This window comes from Cyprinus carpio, unplaced genomic scaffold, assembly GCF_018340385.1.
Source record: "Cyprinus carpio isolate SPL01 unplaced genomic scaffold, ASM1834038v1 S000006754, whole genome shotgun sequence".
NCBI lineage: Eukaryota > Metazoa > Chordata > Actinopteri > Cypriniformes > Cyprinidae > Cyprinus > Cyprinus carpio.
The window spans coordinates 332,807-356,590 of NW_024879353.1; the positions used below are offsets into that span (position 1 = coordinate 332,807).

General features: G+C 39.9%; 3 protein-coding genes and 1 pseudogene across 3 annotated transcripts in view; all 4 read left to right on the forward strand.

Moving 5' to 3' along the window:
- Positions 1 to 1,365, forward strand: part of LOC122144752 (placenta growth factor-like) — an 11,240-nt gene extending 9,875 nt beyond the window's left edge. The window contains exons 4-6 of the mRNA XM_042755905.1: positions 654 to 733; positions 806 to 965; positions 1,354 to 1,365. Coding sequence (XP_042611839.1) covers positions 654 to 733; positions 806 to 965; positions 1,354 to 1,365 — 252 coding nt within the window. The remainder of the gene's footprint in view (positions 1 to 653; positions 734 to 805; positions 966 to 1,353) is intronic.
- Positions 1,366 to 3,333: 1,968 nt separating this feature from the next.
- On the forward strand, positions 3,334 to 7,858 carry LOC122144753 (CLOCK-interacting pacemaker-like). The gene is made up of 6 exons (XM_042755906.1): positions 3,334 to 3,337; positions 3,461 to 3,610; positions 3,685 to 3,803; positions 6,478 to 6,699; positions 6,767 to 7,111; positions 7,850 to 7,858. The coding sequence occupies exons 1-6, from the start codon at positions 3,334 to 3,336 to the stop codon at positions 7,856 to 7,858; spliced, it is 849 nt and encodes a 282-aa protein (XP_042611840.1).
- A 4,450-nt stretch (positions 7,859 to 12,308) lies between these two features.
- Positions 12,309 to 17,346, forward strand: LOC122144754 (annotated as a pseudogene).
- A 1,831-nt stretch (positions 17,347 to 19,177) lies between these two features.
- LOC122134242 (sterile alpha motif domain-containing protein 15-like) lies at positions 19,178 to 22,577 on the forward strand. Its single transcript, XM_042755899.1, has 3 exons — positions 19,178 to 19,285; positions 20,648 to 20,746; positions 22,302 to 22,577. Exons 1-3 carry the CDS (start codon positions 19,214 to 19,216, stop codon positions 22,470 to 22,472), a joined length of 342 nt encoding a protein of 113 aa, XP_042611833.1. The 5' UTR covers positions 19,178 to 19,213; the 3' UTR covers positions 22,473 to 22,577.
- The last annotated feature ends 1,207 nt before the right edge of the window (positions 22,578 to 23,784 follow it).

Consider the following 23,784-nt stretch of genomic DNA (forward strand, 5'->3'; position numbering starts at 1 on the left):
AGAAAGTGTGTGTGTGTGTGTGTGTGTGTGTGTGTGTGTGAGAGAGAGAGAGAGAGTTTGTGTGTGTGAGAGAGTTTGTGTGTGTGTGTATTGTTAGTTTTATAGTTATAGTTTTTAGAACAATATATATATATATATACTGATCAAATATTTATTACTATTATTTTTACTTCATAACATGTTTGATCTGTTATCAGGTGACTTCTGAACACATTCAGTTATTAATCATAAAAAAAACTTTTGTTGCTTACTAATACTCATATAAACTTCTTTTATTTCAGCTAGATGCCAAAGCAACTTTTCTATTTTTTATTTAGTTTAATTTGGTGTACTAACTAAATCGAACTAAATGACTAAACTATTTATTTAAAATAAAAATAAAAAAAAAAAAAAAAAAAAAAAAAAATAAAAAAAAAACAAAACAATTAAATAAAAATAAAAAAAAACCAAATATCATTAAAACATAGTAATATGATATTAACGATGGTTTTTATAATACTGATATTTGATGTTTTGGTCATTTTGCAGCTTTACATATTTGGTCACTGAACTGTTGTGAAGCGAAAGAGGAAGCTAGGTGAGAATGTTTTAAAGCTCTTGGTCTGTGTATTTTGGGGCGAGCTATCCTAAATGCTGACTGTGCTCTTCATCAGCTGCTGAGGATGACTCCGGCGGAGAGGCAGGGGGAGTACGTGCTGCTGTCCTTCCAGGAGCACCAGAGCTGTGAGTGCAGGTATACGGCCCACACACACCTGCCTCAGCTCGCTTTACATTTATTCAGCTAGCTCTCTCTCCTGACATTCAGGCCCAGGACGACTTCAGGCCCGGAGACAGCAGTAGGGTACCGACGGACTGCCTTGATGTTGTTGTGTGGGAAGGATCTGACGCTCTTCTCCGCAGGAGGCGGAAGGGGCAAGCGCAGGAAGGAGGACGGAACGGGGGATGAGACAACTGATGGGGGTCAGGTATGATAGACTTGACATAACACAGCAGATGTAGAGTGTTACTGTGTAATAGCCGCTAAACACGTGTACACGTGGTAGACTTACTTATTATATGTTTTAATGCCGCTGCTGTAGATGTGATGATCATTATGCAAATACGCCCCTTTCATTCATCACACAAGAACTCTGGACATTAGTGTGGTCCGTCTGAACGGACGGGAATCAGGATCCGCCAGGAACATCAGAAAACATGTGTTCATATGGACTGTGATGAGATCATATACTGTGACAGTTTAAGCCAGCCTGAACTGAATGAATTCCCCATCAGCGCTTTTTCCTATTATATTGGATGAAAAACAAATAAACTCAGCAGTAGTTATATGAATTTCTGTGTGTTTTGTTTTATCAGGGAATGGAGTGAATTTTATTTAAATTTATGCATTTAGATGAAGATTCTACCTAAAAAAAAGAGAGCTTACAAAAAGCAGGGTACCTTAAATAAATGTTTCCAGGTTAAATTAAGGTGTAGTTTGACTTCTCGAAACACGTATTGTCCGCGCGTCGCAATTTAATAGCTCATGTTTCTTAAGATTAGTGTTTTGCGTCACTGGCCAATGCGAGGCGAGCGTGGAGAATGAACGCGACACCACTTCCGCCAACACACCCGCCCACTTTTCTACCATAAAAAGGAAAGCGCATAAACAAAGCGGAATCTCTGCGATAAGCCCCGGCCTCCTGCGCCAGGGATTGGCCGGTTGGAGCGATTTTAGTCGCCTGCGATTGGATTAGAACGCAATGTCAATCACGTAGCCGTTAGCAACCGCCGAAACTATGACGAATCCGACGTAAATATAGCGGATGAATAACACGAACACCCTCCGGTGTAAGTTTAAGGTAAACTTTATTTAGCTATTCAGATGAATATTAATGCATTAATGTGTGTCATTAATGTTGGACGTCAGTCGGGGGGCGGGGGGGCTTGTGCGGAATCGCGCGCAGGTCTCGTGTACAGCACCGTGTTGCCGTGACGGGAACGATCAGGGCGTCTGACCGACGACACGCAGACAGAACGCGGTAAGACGCAGCTGAACGAGCACCAAACGCGGTTATGTTATAAGTATAAGGCACTCTGAGCGCCGGGTCTGAGCGTGTTTTCATCATCTCGGGGGATTCCCGGTTCCCGGATGAAGTCACGGCGCGCACGTACGCTGTCACGAGCGACTTTCCCGCAGCTAAACTGTGCGCGTTCTGACCGGATGAGCGTTTCTCAAAGCGCGTCGGATGAAAAGTTTGCGTGCTTTTTGAGGAGAAACTAAACAGCAGCCCTGCTTTTAACGACGCTTTGTTTTGGCCCGTATCGCGATGTCGTTTCAGCTTGACGTATAGACACAAAACCGGTTTTATTTATTCATTAATGAATGTATTTATTTATATTTACGTACTCGCACGGTAAGTAGCGATAATCTGTCCGTTTGACAGTAACGAGCGACCGAGGCGATCCGGAGCCGCTGGGTCAGCTGCGACGTCATGTACCTGACCCGATGACGTCATGACGCCCGCGGTTTACAACAACAATGATCATAACATTGTTAATAAATTCTAAACTAACGAGGGATCTTTCAATTTTGATTAACCTTATCATCATTATGGGTAAATGCCACATTCACAAAAATAAATGGAAAAAACAATTGTCAAATGTAAACCGTTTTAAAAATGAATTTCGTATGTAATTATCCTCCTTGAACCTTGTAAAAATTCTAAACAAAACTGTAGAAGCTATTTGTTATGCTGCTGAAATGTTTTTGATCCTGTAATACATATTATTTATTTTGAGAACAATGCCTTATTTATTTATTTTTTTATCATTGTCAAATCTGCATTTTGTTGATGCCTTGCCTGTTTTTCTTATGCTGTTGTCTCCATGAGAGTTTGTAATAAACATTAATAATAAAAAAAATAATAAAATCAATAAAAATAATAATATCGTTAATAATACACAATTTGCTGGAACAATTACTGATTATTAAAAAGTATGATTTGTTTAATGTTTGTAGTAATAAGCTGTCGGTAGTATAGTTTTTATTATTTTTTTGATTTCGTTTTTATTTTTTGCATTTCTAATTTTAGTGTTTTTTTTTTTTTTTAAATAGTTTCTGTGTACTTTTATTATTATTATTTTAAATTCCAACATAGTTTTTTTTTTTTTTTCTCAGTTTTTAGTATAGACTAATTTCGGTGTTTGCAAACAGTGATGACGTATTTTTGTTGTTTGTTTTTCAGTCTATCTGGTGGCAGAAAATGAGAGTTTTAAAAGTAGCAGTCTGTGGAAGCCATTGAATAACAGAATAAAAAAGGGTACTTTTGAGTTTGTGTTTCCAAATTCAGGTTCATGAGTTTATAATCCCACACCTCTGGCTTTTCTCCCCTCAGAACTGACAAACTTGCAATGTATTGAGTTCTAAACTATGAACTAGGAGAGTTTTCAAGCTTTGTAGCCGCATTGTTTCTGTGCTGAGTCTGCTGTGTGCTGTTTCAGGCTCATACGGAGGAACAGGATGAGCTCGAGGCTGAAGGACGGCGCTTCGCTCGAGAGCCGTGCCCAGACTCAAAAACAAAAAGGATGGAAAAGTCCAAGCCGGAGTCTGAGAGGGACTCGGGCTTCTCAGGTGTGTAGTCAGATCTTGTGTAGATAATGAAGCGTGTGTGTTGGAGAAGAGCTTCAGGTGTGTGTTTCTGGCAGACGGTGGCTCTGAGCATCTGAGTGTGGACAGAGACGAGGCGTCCAGCTCCAGATCACAGCTGACTCTGCAGGGGCCTCTCACCAGTGATCCTCATGAACAAACGTGCTTCCTAAAGCAGGTGAGCTTCAGACCTCCTGTGTTTCCTGTGGTGCTCTCACGGGTCTAGGACGCCGCACAGTATGTGTAGTACGGCTTTGTTCTGAATAGAAAGTAATGTGTTCCAGGTTCCTCTCACCCCACATTAAGTCAAATCTGAATTACAGTACAGTAGCGTTTAAAAGTTAGGGGTCTGTAAGACTTTTTAATGTTTTATTCAAATCTCTTCTGCTGCATTTATTTGAGGAAAAATACTGTAAAATTTGAAATATTATTATAATTTCAAACAGCTGTTTTCTGTGTGAATATGTGTTAAAATTGTGTAATTTATTTCTGTGATGTGCAGCTGTATTTTCCGCATCATTACTACAGTCTTCAGTGTCATGTGGATCTTCAGAAATCATTCTGATATGATGATTTGCTGCATCAAGAAACATTTCTGATTATTATCAATGTTGAAAACAGTTGTGCTGCACAATATTTTTGTAGAAAATTAGATATTTTATTTTTTCAAGATTCAGGCTTCACAGATGAATAGAAAGTTCAGAAGAGCAGTTTATTTGAAAAAGAAATCTACTGTAAATTATATATGTCTTGGTAAAAGTAATGCATCACAGATTAATCAACGTATTAATTACTAAACAGTATTTACTACAATAGACGATAATACTTAAGTCTTAATGAAGTGGTAAATATTTATAGGGATGTAACGATTCGCGTCAACTCACGATTCCGATTCCAATTCATGGTTTTTTTTTTTTTTTAACAAATGAGATTTAAGACCTTTTATTATTGTTGGGTAACATGTATGACACGATTTCTGTGAAATTGAAATATAACACTATAATAATGATAAAATATAGCACGTTTGTGGTGTTTGTTGTTTTTGGGGGTTTGATTGCTTCTATTGTCCTCTTTGGATTAAAAGTGTATGGCCTAAATGACAAATGTAAATGATAATGTAAAAGTTAATAACAAAAACTAAAGTGAAATGTTAACACAACCCCAAAGTCAAATAAATAAGTAACACAAATAAAATAAACTCTCGTGCATTATAAACCCCCCCCAAAAATAAAGGCTTTGTCTGTGCTCTTTCTCATTAAAATTAGAAGGCAACCATTGCATTTTTTGTTTGATCCAATACTAACAGACTGTGCTAATGCATTAATGAGCAGTTTTATCTTAGATGACCATGATTGCCATAATTTAGAAATGACTCCAAGCCAAAAAGCAGCAATGGTTTGCATACATTAGCAGTTTTTTGAAACTATACATAAAAATATCCTGCATGTACAGAAACAGCAGATCAATGAAACGAGAATGCCGATTGACTCGCTGCCAGCAGGTGGAGCAAAGAGCGTTTCCTTGGATACCGCATACTAACCAAAGGACGAGCTGAACGACGACGAATGAAATTGAAGAGCTTACAGCTTTTTCCTTGGTTACCGCTGTACACAAAGCACTTATGAACACTGCTACGCACGGCGGCCGGGCTTAAAGAAGTGTCCCCTTGGTTACCACTAGTACAACAATAGCCACTTATGAACACCTGCAGCAGGTGGAGCCTAAAGCGTTTCCTTGGTTACCGCTGTAAACAAAGCACTTTGCCTTTGTTGCTACAGCGTTTCCTTGGTTACGCTGTAAACAAAAGCGCTTGTGAACACAGCAGCAGGTGGCGAGCTTAAAGCGTTTCCTTGGTTTACCGGCTGTAAACAAAGCAGTTATGAACACCGGGGGGGGCAGCAGGTGGAGCTTAAAGCGTTTCCTTGGTTACCGCTGTAAACAGAGACGCACTTATGAACACCGCGAGCAGGTCGTGAGCTTAAAGCGTTTCCTTTGGTTACCGCTGTAAACAAAGCACTTATGAACAACCGCAAGCAGGTGGCGCTTAAAGCGTTTCCTTGGTTACCGCTGTAACAAAGCAGTTATGAACACCAGCAAGCAGGTGGCCTCTTAAAGCGTTTCCTTTGGTTACCGCTGTAAACAAAGCACTTATGAACACAGCAGCAGGTGGAGCTTAAAGGGTTTCCTTGGTTACCGCTGTAAACAAAGCACTTATTATGAACACCGCAGCAGATGGAGCTTAAAGCGTTTCCTTGGTTACCGACTGTAAACAAGCACTTAATGAACACCGCAGCAGGTGGCTTTTTTAACAAGACTTAAAGGTTTCCCTTGGTTACCTGCCGCTGTAAACAAAGCACTTATGAACACTGCAGCAGGTGGAGCTATAAAGCGTTTCCTTGGGTTACCGCTGTAAACAAAGCACTTATGAACACCGCAGGTAAACAAAGCACTACAGCGTTTCCTTGGTTACCGCTGTAAACAAAGCACTTATGAACACTGCAGCTGTGGATGCTCAACAGCGTTTCCTTGGTTAACGCTGTAAGAAATAAAAGTAAGCTCTGCACTTATGAACTTAACGATAATATGCTTCATAAGAGGCAGGATGAAAATAAAAATATCAGCTAGACTTTTCTAAGAGCGTAAACTCATCCCCTCGGACAACACATTCATATAAACTGCCTGCCCCTAAATTGAAATAAAACCGTTTTGAATCGTCACATACTTGCATAGATTTTAAACCGGCTCGCATTGAATCGTAACATCCCTTCATTTTATAATAATAACACACAAGTCCTTCATTTTAATTGTAATGGTTTGTCTGCAGTCTGGTGAAAAACCCTTCGTCTTTGAAGCCCGTGGGCCCCTTCGGTCCGCGGTGGTTTCCACACAGGACTCAGGTGGTCTTCCTTCAAACCCGTCGCCCACAAAGATCCGCTCCGGTGCCGAAGGGACCCCCATCAAAACGCCACCGACACAGAAAGTACCTCCCTATCCTCAAATCCTACCCCAAAATCGCTCGCCTCATCCCAGGAAAGGAGGAACGCGCGCGGAGCTCTAAAGAGCCAGCAAGAGCAGCAGGTGTTCCCCGCTCGCCGTCACAGAAAAGCGTTTACCCCAGCGCTCTTCCAGCATCCGAAACAGACCCCGAGTCCACACAGACGCTCCCCCCCGCAGACGCTGCCATCTGATGCACCACACTCCGTTAACACGGACAACAAGATTTTTGTAAAGCGCTTCTGCAACACGTACAACATCCTCAGCAAGTCAGGCCTGCTGGACATCACGCTGCGCACGAAAGAGCTGATCCGGGAGAACCACGGCGTGCGGGGAACGCAGACGGAGCTGGATCTCCTGCGCGAGCACCACCAGAAACCTGTTCATGCAAGGCGCTGCAGACCGGAGGACACGTCGGTCATCTGGAGCCAGCGAACTGACCAGCATGCAAAGAGGAGGAGCGCAAGAGAAAGACACGGACAGTCAGCCCGAGTGAGGCGGAAGACACCACGATGCAGCTTTTCGTCTGACTGTATCTTAAGGTCAAAGGGAAGCAAGGCTCCAAGCGGTCACCTCTTTCATACAAGCCTTAAACTAGTTCAGTGCATAAGCTCTTTACACTCCTGCTGAAGGAAATCTGACGCTCAAACAGAATACGTTCTGAACGATCTACAGATAGAGCGTATGTGTTTAGGGCCGAGCCAACACAGAATGCGAACGATCCCCCAGCAGCACAGATAAAGATGTTGACGCAGCCGTCTCGTTTCATGCTCTCACACAGCACTTGAGTAATTATGTTATATTTTCACCCAAAACATCAAAGGAAATGCAGAGGTTGTTCATGAAGATAGACGTGGTCAGGTTTCATGCAGGACTCTGCAGGCTGAACAGGGTTAAAGAGAGCTCTTACACTTCATTAGGATATTAATCACAGACATTAAGACAATAGGATTTGATTGAAGATGTGTGTATAATATGCTGATACTAAGTTGAAATATGCTAAGTTGCGTACTATTTCCAGCACATAAACTCGATACATTACAGAATGGTAGTTTGTTAGTGCATGGTGAAGCATGCTGCTGAAGCGGAGAAGCAGAAAAGAATAGACTAGAACGTAGGAGCGAGAAATCAAACCTTTTAAGATCTGCATTGAATTTAAATCGACAGAGTAAAAACAGAATGTATTAACAAATTAAATGTGTTCATTGAATGTTTTCTTTGCACATGTAGTCCCAGTGAAAAACATCAAGCCAGAATACCGAGTTTTTTCTTTCTCTTGGTTTGAGTTGAAGTATGACTGTGTCTGGTGATTCCATCCTGTAATTTCTGAGGAGACAAGATGAATTGTGTGGGGCTTTGACTCCGAGGTTGCGTACTCAGGAGGAAGCGCGTGGAGTTTATTCGATGAACGATGTTCTCTGATCCTCAAACTACCTGATCACGAGACGCAGACTCAGACTTTTTCTTGGCAGCTAGTTCAGACAACTCACTCTCGCTTTGATTGGACGAAGCTTTTGTTTCCGCATCTGGTATCCGGCGCTTCACCACACACTACCGGTCAAACGTTTGGGATCAGAAACATTTTCTAAGTGTTTTTTAAGGAGTGTCTTCTGGCTCATCAAGACTTGCATTTATTTGATTAAAAAAATACAGAAAAAAAACTGTAATATTGTGAAAAATTATTAGTGATGTAAAAATAACATTATTCTATTTTAATATACATAAAGTGTAATTATTTCTGTGATGCGCAGCTGTATTTTCAGCATCATACACTCCGATCTGTTGACCGGTTAGAGAGGCATCATCATGCTGATTTTTAATCATCAGAGGGTAGCACCGGAAGGTGTTTTTTATGTGGGATTTTATACCAGTACGGTCACTGAGAAGAGAAAGAAGAAGCAAGCGGAAACAGCAGGAGTGTTACAGGATTCGGTGTTCTCTTAGGGAAGCTTGTTTTCCACCACAGACACTATAATAATATAATAACAAAAAAGGTCAGTTATTTCAAATCCTAGAAAAAAAAAAAAAAAACAGATTGGCAAAAAGCATTAACACTAAGAAAAGTCTTTCAAATTGGAGAGCGAAAAACTTAAAATCTCACAATGTCGTAACGAGGTAGCGAGCGGTGAAATTGGTTGAGACGTAATACTCACAGTTTAGAGTTTGTATCGCAATAAAAGGGAGGTGTTGTCGTAAAGATTAGACACATGTTAAACTCGCAACTCTGAGATGAAAAATCTCATTTGTAAGATCGTAGGGTGAAAAAACAAAGTTGCAATTACCTTGTTATTTTTAAATCATGGCTTGTGTGGGTGTTTCCAGGACGCTCCGTTATCTCGTAGCTTATTTTTTTAGACGAGCGGAAACCACACCCTTCATCATTCGTCGGCTTCTGAGCAGCAGGTGCAGATTCAACATCACACCGCGCGGCATGCCACAAAAAACACATTCAGGAACGGTTCTGATCATTTTAAAAGCAAAAAGGGCTTAGAGAGACAGAAGTGTTGTCGCTCTTATAACTGATAGTTTGTTATTCCTGTCTTTGGTAGCTAAAAATAAGATTCCTGTTTTTCCTTGGGTAAAGATTGTTCTTTTCTCATGTGTTTTGTATGATATCTTTTGCGGGCTGTTTGATAAGGTGTGAGTTGAGCAGAACTAGTGAAGGGGTTTTGTCCAATAAATCAGCATCGCTCCTTGTGCTTTTACATTTATACAGCACTGTTACAGTCATCACTAATACCTACTGGTACATCTTTCAGGTTAAACAGGAGATGAATAAAACATTGCTCAGCTAATGGTCACTTTATCTACGGATTCCTTTGTTTTTTTTTACATGTCATCCTTGTTTAAACTGTTTTTTATTTCCCACTTTTTACTTTTGAAGAACAGGGGTTTACTGATTCCTACTCTTTGGATGCCTTTCATTTATGTCTAAAGTTATTAAAATAATTCTTATTGTCAGCTATGGCCCTGGATCTACCCTTCTTTTAGCAAATAACAAATACAAATTAAAATGCCTATAAAATAAAACACGTACTATCTGTTTAAAACTAAAAACTGAATGAAACGGCAACATTTTTTCTTTTCCATGTATTTGTTACTTGAGGATATTCAAATCACATAACCTATCTCTAACACAAAAAAATTGTGAAGGCAATTAACAATTTGGCGAGAATAGAACTCAAATATGATACATTTAACTAATATTTAAATAACAATGGAACATTAATTATTACCTTAGTAACAGTCTTACTGTCAATATAACAACAGTATTTAATACAAATAATAATTATGAGTGTAAAATTATGTGCTTTGATATTTTCCCTTGTAAATATATTGATTTCAGAGATGGTCACAACCATAGAAAGCATTTAGTTGCGCATCCAAAAACTTCCCATCAAAAAATGTATTTAATATTTAAAATACAAATAACTGGTTTAAGAAAGTGTTTAATGAAGAACTACAATTACAAAATACTCCAAGGTATTACATACGTATTTACAAATACTGTAATTAAAATGCTGCCACTCTGTCTTGGTTTGTTTTTCAATAATTCTGTCTTTCCGAAAGAAATCGGTTCAGAAGAATCAGAAATCATCGGAGCCCGAGAACCTCCCGACTTCGTGGTTCTTTTGAACCGATTCTTGATACTTACACAAAGTTACAGAATCGCATGAGTGTTAAATTTTAAAGGTCCAGTCAAAGCCCATTGTTTTGCTAAATAAACCAGGCTTGTCCTCCCACTTAAAATAGTCGATAATGCTGATGCTTTTCTCACCCCGGAACAGGAAGTGCATCCCAGTTCTCCCTCCGCGACCCGGAAGTGCTCGCGACCCGTCCTTTGTGCTTGGTGTTTAGCCTCTGCTGATCACTTGTTAGTCAACATCCGCCTCCAGACCACCAGCGACGGAGTTAAATATGTCGTACTCAGTTAAAGACGGATGCACCCGCCGCAACGTGATGTTAAGAGAGTATGGCAGAATGCTGAAGAGTTGAGCTGGCGGCTACAGCTGCGCCCTCAGTAAACCACACCAACGCTCCACTACTGATAATATTAATAATAAGGACAAAACCCATACGATGACAAACAGTGCGAATCGAGGTTTAATCGTTTTGTATCATAGCGCCTTGTGAGTGATTAAAAAGACACTGTTAACTTTATTTTCTGATCTGGTGTGTTAATATTAATAAGTAAATATCTGGTTCAGATAATTTTAATATGCGACTCAATAAGTGACTTTTGACCGGAGTTTATTTAGCGCCCATTTTTCGATCTCGTGGTTTTTTATTTCAACTTACGGTGTGTTTTGTGCAACGTGCGCATTAATATTGAAACGCCTGCTCCATTAATTGGTAACGCGTGTTCGTTGACGTCACGGACGGCTGTATTTCCGCCCGTGAGTGACGTGGGAGCGCAGACAGATGATGGAGGAACGCTTCTCTCTCTGACCCAGAGGACACCGTTGGAACATGGTCAGCCTGACTTTAATGAACAAGTAAACACTCATTAATAACGCTAAGCTGTGTTGTGGATCTCAATTGAATATTCATGTGCTCTCTCTCAGGTTACACTCGGCTGCATCCATTCTTTCTGATGAACGTGACTCCAAACCTGAAGGTATGAGCAGACCCCACAATGAGCTTTAACAATGATTTAAAATGCAATTTAAAAAACCTAAATATATTATTAGTAATTAGTTATTAATATCACAGTTTTTATTAATAGGCGAACCGCTGAAGCGAAACCAAAGTACAGCGAATAAAAATAATAACAATGAGTTTAAAACAGAATACATTTTATGTAGTAATAATAAGTTTTATTATTATGATTTAATTATAAAAATTAGGTTTTAATATACTCGTGCTAGTTAGTGACAAGTGAAAATGCTTTCTATTTTTGCATACATAAAAAAACCAAAAAAAAAAATTTGTAGTTATTTCACATTAACGAAAACCCGATGCTCCTGTCAGGATGATGTAGAGTGTTTCCTAAACGTAAAGAACTACAAAGTTACTAAATCAGAAACAGGCAAAACATTACAACTCAATGTCCTAGAATACTGTAACTTAATATTACACATGAAACCAGAATATATATCGAAATAAAAAACATTTATATTAGTTTGCTAATTTTGTACTCTTTGTATTAAAAGTAAAGAAAGAATTTAAAGAGCAGGAATCGTATGGTATTTTCAAGTGTCCTCATATTGTTGGGGAGTCACCTACACCAGGTTTTAAATGATCTAAGTTGTCAGAACAGATTGTACTTTTCTAGAATATATATTAAATATTAGAATCTTTGCTTCAGTGAATTCCGAAACGATTCGTTTCGAAAAGCAGTTTCGGAGCTTACGACACAGTTTAAGCTCCTCCCTTCGGTCAGCCTGATACTGCTCTGATTGGTCCGCTGACAAGTCTGCCGTGATTGGTCTTTTCTGCAAAGTGTTTACCTTGTGACATGTGTATATATGTAACAGGCCGAAGATTCAAAACTGTGACGACTCGTTACGGCGGTTTCTTTTGAGAGACAACCGCACATTTGCAGACAGTTTAGTGTTGAAGGATAGCTAAGTTACAAACTATAACAATATACTTTTCGACAACCCCACCATGCCCTGCTCTTTACGAAAAGAAGTCTTAATGAATCTCGTGAGCTGCGTGTGTAAATGAACACAGTGATGTCTGTGTGATGCTGGAGGGTGCTGAACGGTTGTGTTTCGTGTGCCACGGCTGTTGGTTGAGTTCGTTCAGAAACGCGTCCATCCCGCTGGGCCAGAGTCTGGAGGAATCGGACACCAAAGCGTCCTGCGTCCAGCTGCTGTCGTCCTCACAGAACGCCCTCTGTGGCCCGCTGGACCTGCCGGGTGAGCCCAAGCCCTTTACATGTTCATCAGATGTTCATTTACCCTGACATCTGTCCTAGCATCGGAGTACTTTACAAACGCATAAGCTTGATATATCTTAATCAAGAAGACTGTGTGCCAGTATATTAATAATATATTTTATACATTTATTTCATATTTATTTTACCCTTTGTATATTGTCTTTGTATTTCATAAGTGCACACAATCTGAATCATTTACAAATACAAAATATTTTTTTAAGGTGTGCACTTTTACCAGTTATTATCATGTTTTTTACACTTACCTTTTTTTTTTTTTTTTCCATAAATGTGTTTATATTGTAAAATTTAAATATATATTTTTTTATTATTTTTTGAATTTTTAAAATTAAACTGAACTGCTCATTGTTGTAAAGAACTACTTTACAATACATTTTTTTTATTTTTTTCCGAGAATTGTAGTCTTTTTCTTTTTGGCTTTTGAAGTGTATTTGAGTTCAGTCTTTCTTGATCACCTCAGAAGAGGTTTTGTTTGTCTGCTTGAGTTGCATTTTAATGTAGTTTTGAAGATGTTTTGCAGACTCCAGTGAACCATTTTTGTAAGTGTATTTCATCTTTTTTTTCTCCATATTTATGAATATTGTAAGCACTTGTGGATGGCTCTGCAGTGGTTTGTATTCCAGTGAAGGCTGTCTGTGATCATAGATCTGATCTGTGTGTGTTTTCAGAGAGCGCTCTGAGTCAGCTCCTCCCCTTCGCTGTCAAGAGTCGGCCCTGAGCGAAGCCCATTGGTGGTTCAGCTGCAGACTCCTCCCCCTCCAGCACAAGCCCCGCCCACCATCCTGCAGGACCTCCAGAACCACGACAGCTCGTCTTACGTCCTGCTCAATCTGGCCAAAGGTGAACCTCACCAGCAATCAGAGGCCACTAGTGAACATGCCTCCATTTTTTGCAAAATTACATTTTTTTTATTTATTTTCATGAATAATATCAGCACATTTGGGTGAAAAGCAGGGCACACATGAACATGATTTCCTGCCTGTTGTGTCTCTTCTGCTTGACTGGAGCTTCATAAACTAAACTGAATTAAGTTCTGAAAAATAAAGCTTTTAAATTACAAATATAATTAACATTTTATATTTCCATCAAAAGTTTGAGTTCATTTTATTTATTGGTTTTTTTATATTTACCTTTTGTATATTTTCCTAAATGAACTACATATGTGTACACATCTAAATAAATCACAAATGCAAATCTTTTTTAAAATTTAAAAAAAACACAATAAAACCTCCACAAAAAAAAGTTTTCGAAATGATTAAACTGTGTATATTTATGATGTATATATAAATACACACACATACAGTATATATTTTGAAAATATTTATTTGTATATATTTATATTAACATATTTAAATTATATAAGAATTGATTACACGTCTGTTTGTATTTCGTAGCTTGTGCTGACGCAGTGATTGTGTTTGCCCTTGGTTGGCGTCGCCGGGCCGAGCCGCTGGTGTTCGTTCAGGACGATGTGGACGAGGCGCAGGAGGAGGTTTCGGCTGGAGACTGCGGCGATGGCAGCGCGCCGTGGTACCTGCGGGTCCAGGAGCTGGCTCACGACAGCCTGATCGCCCGCCACACACACTCGCACAGCTGGCCAGAGACGCACGGGCCGGCAGCAACAGTGAGACACGCTCATCTTCATCAAACCATCTCTGCATCACGCCTGCCGCTCTCTAATGTCTCGCTGTCCTGTTGCCAAGGTGACCACATCCACAGCTGTCAATCAGACGGGCCGAAGAAGGAGCCGCTGCCTCGGGTCGGACGCACGGCGTCAGAGAAGATCCACAGATGCCCGTATGAGAACTGCCACCGGACCTTCACCTATCCAGCTCACCTGAAATACCACCTGAAGACACACAGGTGACCCCAGCAGCTCACACACAATCAGAGCCGGCCTGTGTTCTGTGGGAGCTCGTTTGTGGAAACTGGGAAACAGTTTATTTTTTCAGGATTCACAGCTGAATAAAAAGTTCAAAGGAACAGCATTTGTTTTAAATAGAAATCTTGTGTAACATTATAAATGTCACTTTAAATCAGCTTAATGCGTCCCTCGATGGATAAAAGCCATGAATTTCTTACGGACCCCAAACGATTGAATGGTTGTGTGTGTGTGTTTCAGGAACGACCGTACGTTCCGCTGCGAGGGTTGTGGGAAGAGTTTCTATGTGCTGCAGCGGCTGCAGGTTCACATGAGGACACACAACGGAGAGAAACCCTTCATCTGCAACGAGAAGAACTGCGGCAAGAAATTCACCACCGCTGGAAACCTGAAGAACCACAAACGCACACACACTGGTACACACACACACTCACACACACACACTCACACACAAACACACTCACAAACACACTTACACACTCGCACACACACAAACACACACTGTTACACTGGTACACTTACACACTCACACACACACTCTCAAACACACTTACACACTCGCACACACACAAACACACTTACACACTCACACACACACACACACTCCAACCCACACCACACACACACTCGCACCCACACTTACACACTCACACACACCAACCACACTTACACACTCGCACACAACACACACACTCGCACACACTTACACACTCACACACACACAAACACACTTACACACTCGCACACACAAACACACTCGCACACACTTACACACTCACACACAACACAAATACACTTACACACTCACACGCTCACGCACACACTCACATATAATATTTTATTATAAAAATGTGTAAAAACCAACTATTATTAAATAATATTATAAGTTGGATATTATAATTTTTTTCCAGTAAGCTTAGTATTATATAATTATTAATGATATGTATTATAGTAGATATTAATAGTAAGAATTTCTCAAATGATTATTGTTAATAATAATGAATTCTAAATACTGAATTATATCATTTAAATTTTGTTTTCAGGTGAAAAGCCCTTCCTGTGTGATGTCGATAGTTTGCGGCCGATCTTTCGCAGAAAAAATATTCCAGTTTGCGCAAACACATGCTCGTACACTCTGGTAATGTCACATGACTCGTGCTTATCTTATTTAATTATATAATGCATCATGTGCTCGTGATCATGTGATCTGTTAACGTGTGCTTGTGTGCTTGTGATCAGGTGCTCTGTTAACGTGTGCTTGTGATCATGTAACGTGTGCTCGTGATCATGTAACATGTGCTTGTGATCATGTGATCTGTTACACGTGCTTGTGATCAGGTGCTCTCTGTTAATGTTGTGCTTGTGATCATGTAACGTGTGCTCGTGATCATGTAACATGTGCTTGTGATCATGTGCTCTGTTTAACGTGGCTGGTGATCATGTGATCTGTTAATGTGTGCTTGTGATCATGTAACGTGTGCTCGTGATCATGTAACGTGTGCTTGTGATCATGTGATCTGTTAACGTGTGCTTGTGATCAGGTGCTCTGTTAATGTGTGCTTGTGATCATGTAACGTGTGCTCGTGATCATGTGATCTGTTAACGTGTGCTCGTGATCATGTAACGTGTGCTTGTGTGCTTGTGATCGTGTGATCTGTTAACGTGTGCTTGTGATCAGGTGCTCTGTTAATGTTTTGCTCGTGATCATGTAACGTGTGCTCGTGATCATGTGATCTGTTAATGTGTGCTCGTGATCATGTTAACGTGTGTCTTGTGATCATGTGATCTGTTAACGTGTGCTCGTGATCATGTGGACGTGTACTTTCATGTGATCATGTGACGTGTGCTCGTGATCATGTGATCTGTTAACGTGTGCTTGTGATCATGTGGATCTGTTAACGTGTGCTCGTTATCATGTAACGTGTGGCTTGTGATCATGTGATCTGTTAACATGTGGCTCGTGATCATGTGATCTGGTTAACGTGTGCTTCTGATCAGGTGATCTGTTAATGTGCTCGTAATCATGTGATCTGTTATCGTGTGCTCATGATCATGTAACGTGTGCTTGTGATCATGTGATCTGTTAACGTGTGCTCGTAGATCATGTGATCTGTAACGTGTGCTCGTGATCATGTGATCTGTTAATGTGTGCTCGTGATCAGTGATCTGTTAACGTGTGTTCGTGATCAGGTGATCTGTTAACGTGTGTTTGTGATCAGGTGATCTGTTATCGTGTGCTTGTGATCAGGTGAGAAGCCACACGTGTGCTCTATCTGCGGGAAGACGTTCTCTCAGAGCGGAAGCAGAAATGTTCACATGAAGAAGAGACACAGCGACGAGCCGCTGGCGTCTGACAGCAGAGACACGGGTAACACAATCACATTTCAGACATTAATAATACACGCGTCACATGATCCTGCTGCTACACGACACACTCAGTGACATCCAGCGCACTTCACCAACAGAACAGTGTTTACTCTTACGCTGATATTCTCTTACAGTGTTTACACAGGTTTAGAATATTTAGCTTTCATTTGTACATTTTTGGTATGTTTTTATTGTATATAACTATTTAACAGGCTTTCTGCTGTTTGTGTAACTGATCTCAGTGGGCGTGTCTGTGTGTGATTGACAGGTGAAGCGCTCACTCAGAGCAGTCTGTTGGAGGCGGACAGCGGCAGTGATTCGATGGTCAGCGTGAATCTGCATCACGCCATCTTACCGACTCAAGGTACGACCGCACGCTCTCTCTGACGCTCTGTCACATGACCCACGCCAGTGACATCATCACGCGTGTTCTGTGTGCTCAGGTGCGGCGGACACGGTCGTGGATCTGACTCCGCCCCATGACCTGGTCACCATGACGACGGCCCACGGCTACAGTGATGACGTGGTTGCGCTGCTCTAACAGCTGCTTTTGTAAATAAACTCTTTTAGGAAAAACACGTGTCTCGATTTCATCATTTCATCCTCAAAAACACTAAACCAACAGCGAGTGGTAACATCTCAAACACCTTCCAGTAAGACCTTTATTTGTATTCACTGCTGTGTGAAAATAAACAACAAAATAACTCATAATAAGTGACATGCCAATAAACAAAAAATGAGATTCTGTATGCCCCTTTATGAGACGTCAGGTTTACAGATGTGGGCGCTTCCTGCAGAAACCCTGAACCGCAGCAGTAAACAAAAAATTCTGTTGTTTTTAGTGTTTTTATACTTCTTACTGTCATCAAAAATGATACGATGAGGGGCAAAAAGGAGAGAGAAATTTAGGAAAAGTTTTGGACCAGATTTTTTTTTTTAGGCTATAACTTTATATATATATATATATATATATATATATATATATATAATATATATATATATATATATATATATATAAATATATATATTATTTTTTTTTTTTTTAGACTGGATTTTTGACAAGTTGACTTTATATCATGATAGTCATTATAACACGAGTTTAAACTTGTTAAATTTCAAGTATAATGTTGAAATAAAATGTTGAGAATTATTAAATTTTAGAAAAAAAGATGTTTCCAGATTAAAACTAGTTAAATTTCAAGAAAAAAAAGTCTAAATAAAATGCTGAGAATGTTTATTCTCAAAATTTTTATTTCGAATTTTCTCAAAATTTAGCTTTTTTTCTTGTAATGACTTTTTCTCTAGTAAAAAACAAAACAAAAACAAAAAAGAAATCATATTTTTGATGAGTGAAGGATGTGCTGAGCTGGTTTTCGTGGTGTAGTGATGTTCGTGACATTCAGCATGGTTTCTGTATTTGGTCTGGAGTGACTTTAGATGGTGCAGAAAGCTTTCTTCTTTACGCATTTGCTGTTATTCAGGATTCTGCCTGGAATATGCTTGCGCTTCAATATGATTCATGACAGAGAAAGTCAGTATGTACATGTTATTAAAAATTTTAATTGGGGAGAAAAAAAGAAATGTAATTACAGACCGTAACACATTCGCTCAGTAACATAATCAACACCACGCATATTCTCAGTTTACAGAAACAATGTTTTCTGTTTCATTTCACATGAAGCTCCGGAGGAATCGGTTCATCTCTGAGACGGGGGCTTCACATGAAGCTCCGGAGGAATCGGTTCATCTCTGAGTCGGGTTTCACATGAAGCCTGTTTTAGGAGCGTTTCGGACTTTGATTTGAGGAGAAAACGTTACTGAAGAAAACATGAAGCTGTTTGATGAATCCTGAACTTTCTGACGTGTTGATGGCTCATGTTCCTCAGCTTCAGCTGGAAACAAGCGTCAGAGCTACCTGCTGTAATTACCAAAAAACAACTAACAGTTAAAAATTAATTTTTTTTTTTTTTTTTTTTTTTTTTTTTTTTAAACTGAATTTTTTTTTTTTTTTTTTTTTTTTTTTTTTTTGATGAGTGTACATGATTTTTGACGAGTGGAAAAAATATTTGACAAGTGAAAAAATATATATTTTTTTAAAAGATCTGTAAAGTACGCATCATCGCATCGCTGCGGAACAAGGGAAGGGATTCAAGCTCTGCATGTCGAGTTTCTGCACAGCTGCTTTAATCTAAAGTGTTGTGGCGGCAGCTAGTGGCTGAACTAGTTAGCGATGTGCTCATTTTAGAAGCTTGTTTTTTTGTGTGTGTGTGTGATAATTGTATTTTCATTTGTATTAACTTTCTCCCCCTCTCAGTTTCTAATAAAGATAAAGGTCATCTGTCTGTCTGTCTGTCTGCGTGTGTAACTCGTGGTTGTGATGTTGTGAATTGAACTCGTTGAGGTCCGTGGCTTGTTGACTGGTTTCCATGGTAACTCGAGCAGCATGGCGTTCCTGCGCTGGAGTTGTGAGGATGTGGCACACTGGATCGAGTCTGTCGGATTCCCCCAGTATAAGGTGAAACCATTACCAGCCCTTTCAAGACCAAACAGCACAGTATTATACCTGGCATAAAGTTGGCTTGACGTTGGACGTTCGATATTCGCAAATCTATGGACCGTCTATAAAGTTACATGCGAAACTACTATACACTTCTCTAACAGTCATGAAAACAACTGTTAACTGTTCATCCAGGTGTCAACTATAATGCACACCTTTTATAGTTTTCATAATTATTCAAATAAACTGTAAATCATATGTAAAATATTGCTTCTTTTCATTACCGAATGGGCTTAAATGTAAATATGCCACATTAGCAATATTTTTACAAATGATTTACAGTTTATTTGAATAATTATGAAAAACTATAAAAGGTGTGCATTATAGTTGACACCTGACTAAACAGTTAACAGTATGTTTTATGAATGTGAGTCATTCTGTTCAAATGCAATTGAGCTTTAAATTAGTGTTTACGTCCATTTGGTAATGAAAAGTAGCAATATCTTACATATGATTTACAGTTTATTTGAATAATTATGAAAAATATAAAAGGTGTGCATTATAGTTGACATCTGGATGAACAGTTAACAGTTGTTTTCATGACTGTTAGTCATTCTCCTTGCATGCTATTGTCGTTAGAGAAGTGTATAGTAGTTTCGCATGTAACTTTAGAGACGGTCCCTAGATTTGCGAATATCGAACGTTCAACGCCAAGCCAACTTTATGCCAGTCCCACAACTGATTCTATTTCAAGATATCATTTAAATACAGTCACTAGAGGAGGAGAAATGATTCACGATGCAAAAGCAACAGGATCAGGGCTTCACACAAACTGTCCGAGCTTCATCTGTCTGATTTGATCAGATTCCACAGATGACAGATGAATCCGTGCTGAAATACTGTAGAGTTTGATTGGACACGTGACCTTTGACATCAACAACTTAATGAAGGGGTTCTCCTCCCTGCTAGAAGATGATCTGCTTGTTTTGCCGTCACGCAGGGTTCTCTGGTTATTTACATTAAGCTCATTCTGTCCGAGATCCAGCAGAACAGGCCTGACCCAATATTTGGGTCGTGACCCATCAGTTGAGAAGCTCTGCTGTACAGCTTTTACTCAACATAACGCTTTGTCATCATTCTCCAGTTGTGCTTTGTTAGCATCATGTAAGGAAAATGCTTTCCTTCCATCCGCCTTCGTTCCAGTCACCTGAGAATAAGACCGTCTGAGTGAAATGACAGCACTCATTACAGCTAATGATCTTTATATTTCATCAAAATCATTATATTGGCGTCAGCTAAAATGCTTAATGTAGTATAGATGCTCTTGGAAAGCCGTGTAGAGCTTCAGTCGTGACTCGTGTTTCATGTTTGGTCCCTCAGGCATGTTTCACTCAGAATTATATCACGGGCAGAAAACTGATTCATGTCAACTGCTTCAACCTGCCACGACTGGGAATCACTGACTTCCAGCATATGAAGGTACACAAGCACACAAACAGATACTACTCGATTCATGCAAAACATTGAGCTGGTCTCACATAATCTCCCGTGAATAACAATACTGAGATTCAGACTGCATTAACTACACAGTTACAGATAATATATCAATATGGATTACTAGGAAATTCAATTTATCAACCACATAGCAACGCCCTGGCAGCCACGCAAAGCACCCTAGTGACCACCCAAAAAACATTAAGAAATGCACAGCAACACCCTAGCAACCACCCAAAACACATAGCAACACCATATAAACCACCCAAAACACATAAAAAACCAACAAAGCAATGCCCTAGAAACCACCCAAAACACATTAAAACACCCTAGCAACCACCCAAAACATTAAAAACACATAGCAACGCCAAAGCAACCACACAAAACACCCTAGTAACCACCCAAAATACATTACAAAATGCATAGCAACACCCTAGCAACCACCCAGAACACATAAAAAACACATAGCAACGCCATAGCAACCAAACAGAACACCCTAGTAACCACCCAAAAAACATTAAGAAATGCACAGCAACGCCCTAGCAACCACCCAAAATACATAGCAATGCCCTAGAAACCACCCAAAACACATTAAAACACCCTACCCAGACAGCAAGCAGTTTCGGCCCAGAACCAGCCCACATCTGGCCCGCATGAAATCCATGCAGGCCAGATGTGGGCCGGATCTGAGCCGAAACTGCTTGCTGTCTGGGTAGCAACCACCCAGAAAACATTAAAAACACATAGCAACGCCATAGCAACCAAACAGAACACAGTAAAAAATACATAGCAACCACCCAAAACACATAGTAACGCCATAGCAACCACACAGAACACCCTAGTAACCACCCAAAATACATTACGTAAAATGCATAGCAATGCCCTAGCAACCACCCAGAACCCATTAAAAACACATAGCAACACCATAGCAACCACACAGAACAGAACTGGAGATATACGGTGTTCTGCCTTGGTTTCTGCTGGGCGTTTCGATCTTACTGTTAAGACGACCCATTATTTTCTGGAAAAAAAACAACGAAATTGACTCCACATGATAAAGGAGGTCTTGAATGTCCCAAAAATATCAATAACTCATTTTTGACCAAAAACTAACTTACAGCCTTTTGCCTTTGCAAGACATTAGGAAACATGCACGGTAGCAACATCCTAGCAGCCACCCAAAAAACATTAAGAAAAGCATAGCAACCACCCACATCACATCAGGAGCCCCATAGCAACGCCCTAGCAACCAACCAAAAAACATTAAGAAATGCATAGTGACCACCCACATCACATCAGGAGCCCCGTAGCAACGCCCTAGCAACCACCCAAAAAACATTAAGAAATGCATAGTGACCACCCACATCACATCAGGAGCCCCGTAGCAACGCCCTAGCAACCACCCAAAAAACATTAAGAAACGCATAGCAACCAACCACATCACATCAGGAGCCCCATAGCAACGTTTGAGATGTGCTCAAGATAAAGTCAGATGATCTTCAGTAAGTGCAGACATCAGTGTCTCTCTGCTGTTTCTCAGCTGATCTCAGCTCAGGTCAGAGAGCTGCTGGGCGTCTCAGAACCCCGCTGGAACCAGAGCATCGCGGAGCCCCTTCGGGACAGGACGGTTTTCCTGCAGATGAAGAGCAGAACCGGCCAGCAGGCAGATTCCCTCACACATGAGCATCTCCTCAAGAACAAGAGCAAATAAACCAGACTCAAGAGCTGCTCCTACAGATTCTGTGTGTGATTGAGAAGAAACACTTGCAATAAACAGCTGCTGAACATTCAAGACCTGAAAACCAGGCTGGCTTCATTTCTCACATGTTCTCACTTCACACATCCTTCCTTCAGAATCTACTTTTACTATCATAAACCTTTTGGATAAACGTAAACTGTGAAGCAACTATGAAACAATAATGAAAGAAACTGCAGTCAATAACTTAAATAACTTTACAACATTTAAAATGTGATGTGAAGTGAACATGCACCTGTCTTGAGAGGAAACACTCTGGCAAGGTTCTCTAAAATGTTCTTCCAGTAACATATTTGATAATTTATTCAGAGTTATCTGGTCTATAATGTTCTAAAACCGTTCATTACCCAGACAGCAACCAGTGTTGGCCCAGTTCTGGCCCACATCTGCCCCTCATGGAGTTCACGTGGGCCAGATTTGTGCCGGATCTGGGCCAACACTATGTTGCTGACTGGGTCATGGATAATGTTTTTCATAAATAACGTTTTCTTAACTTAATGCGAACATTAGCACAACGTTGTTAGAATATAATCTTGTGATCTGGGGTTGAATCATTGAATTAGGGTTTCAAATTAAGTTTTGTCTTAATGTATTTGAAAATTATTATAATTCTAGAGTTTTGAACTGTTTAAAACTATTACCAGAGAAAACATGCATTTATGATTCAGAACGTGTGACAACTAACCCCGATCTCCATGTACATGAATGCAAAAATTCCTTTAAACTGTTGTTTTAAGCCAAATAAAGCATATAGGGGTCTTCTACGTCTCGAGGGAGACGTTCCCAGTCTGCTGTGCTGGTGTTTCACATGAGGATGCTCAGGTTGCTTTAGACACAGACTGATCTCAGACCTGTCTTCAGTCACACCCATCTGCGAGCATCTGAGATCCGATCCGAATTCGGCGCAGGTCGCTCCCGTCTCGTCTCCACAAAGGCGTGTTCTGGAGAGTTTACCAACCCTACTACTGCGAAGGCTTGCTACTTAATATTCATGAGAACGCGCTTCACCATTGGAGGATAGAATTCAACGTCAGCGTGCTTGATTAAAATTCCAGAAGCGCGCTTTCCCACTAGACCAAAGAAACATAACAGATGTAGGCTATTTATAACGTGAATAATATCAAATTAATATTATATAATAATATAAAAAGTTACAGTAGTAGCTTAAAAGAATATCTAATAGCCAAATTTTGCCACAACGAGGTAGCGTTAAAAAAATAAACATTATTGAAATATTACACAATAAAATAATTGATATACCAACGTC

Bases quoted from the DNA above. Each gene is read 5' to 3' on its own strand.
- LOC122134242 (XM_042755899.1), top strand. From the start codon at position 19,214: ATGGCGTTCCTGCGCTGGAGTTGTGAGGATGTGGCACACTGGATCGAG. The intron at 19,286-20,647 runs GTGAAACCATTA...TTGGTCCCTCAG, and splicing joins TCGGATTCCCCCAGTATAAG to GCATGTTTCACTCAGAATTA. The intron at 20,747-22,301 runs GTACACAAGCAC...GCTGTTTCTCAG, and splicing joins CTGACTTCCAGCATATGAAG to CTGATCTCAGCTCAGGTCAG.
- LOC122144753 (XM_042755906.1), top strand. The intron at 3,611-3,684 runs GTGTGTAGTCAG...TGTTTCTGGCAG, and splicing joins GAGGGACTCGGGCTTCTCAG to ACGGTGGCTCTGAGCATCTG. The intron at 6,700-6,766 runs GCAGGTGTTCCC...CATCCGAAACAG, and splicing joins CTAAAGAGCCAGCAAGAGCA to ACCCCGAGTCCACACAGACG.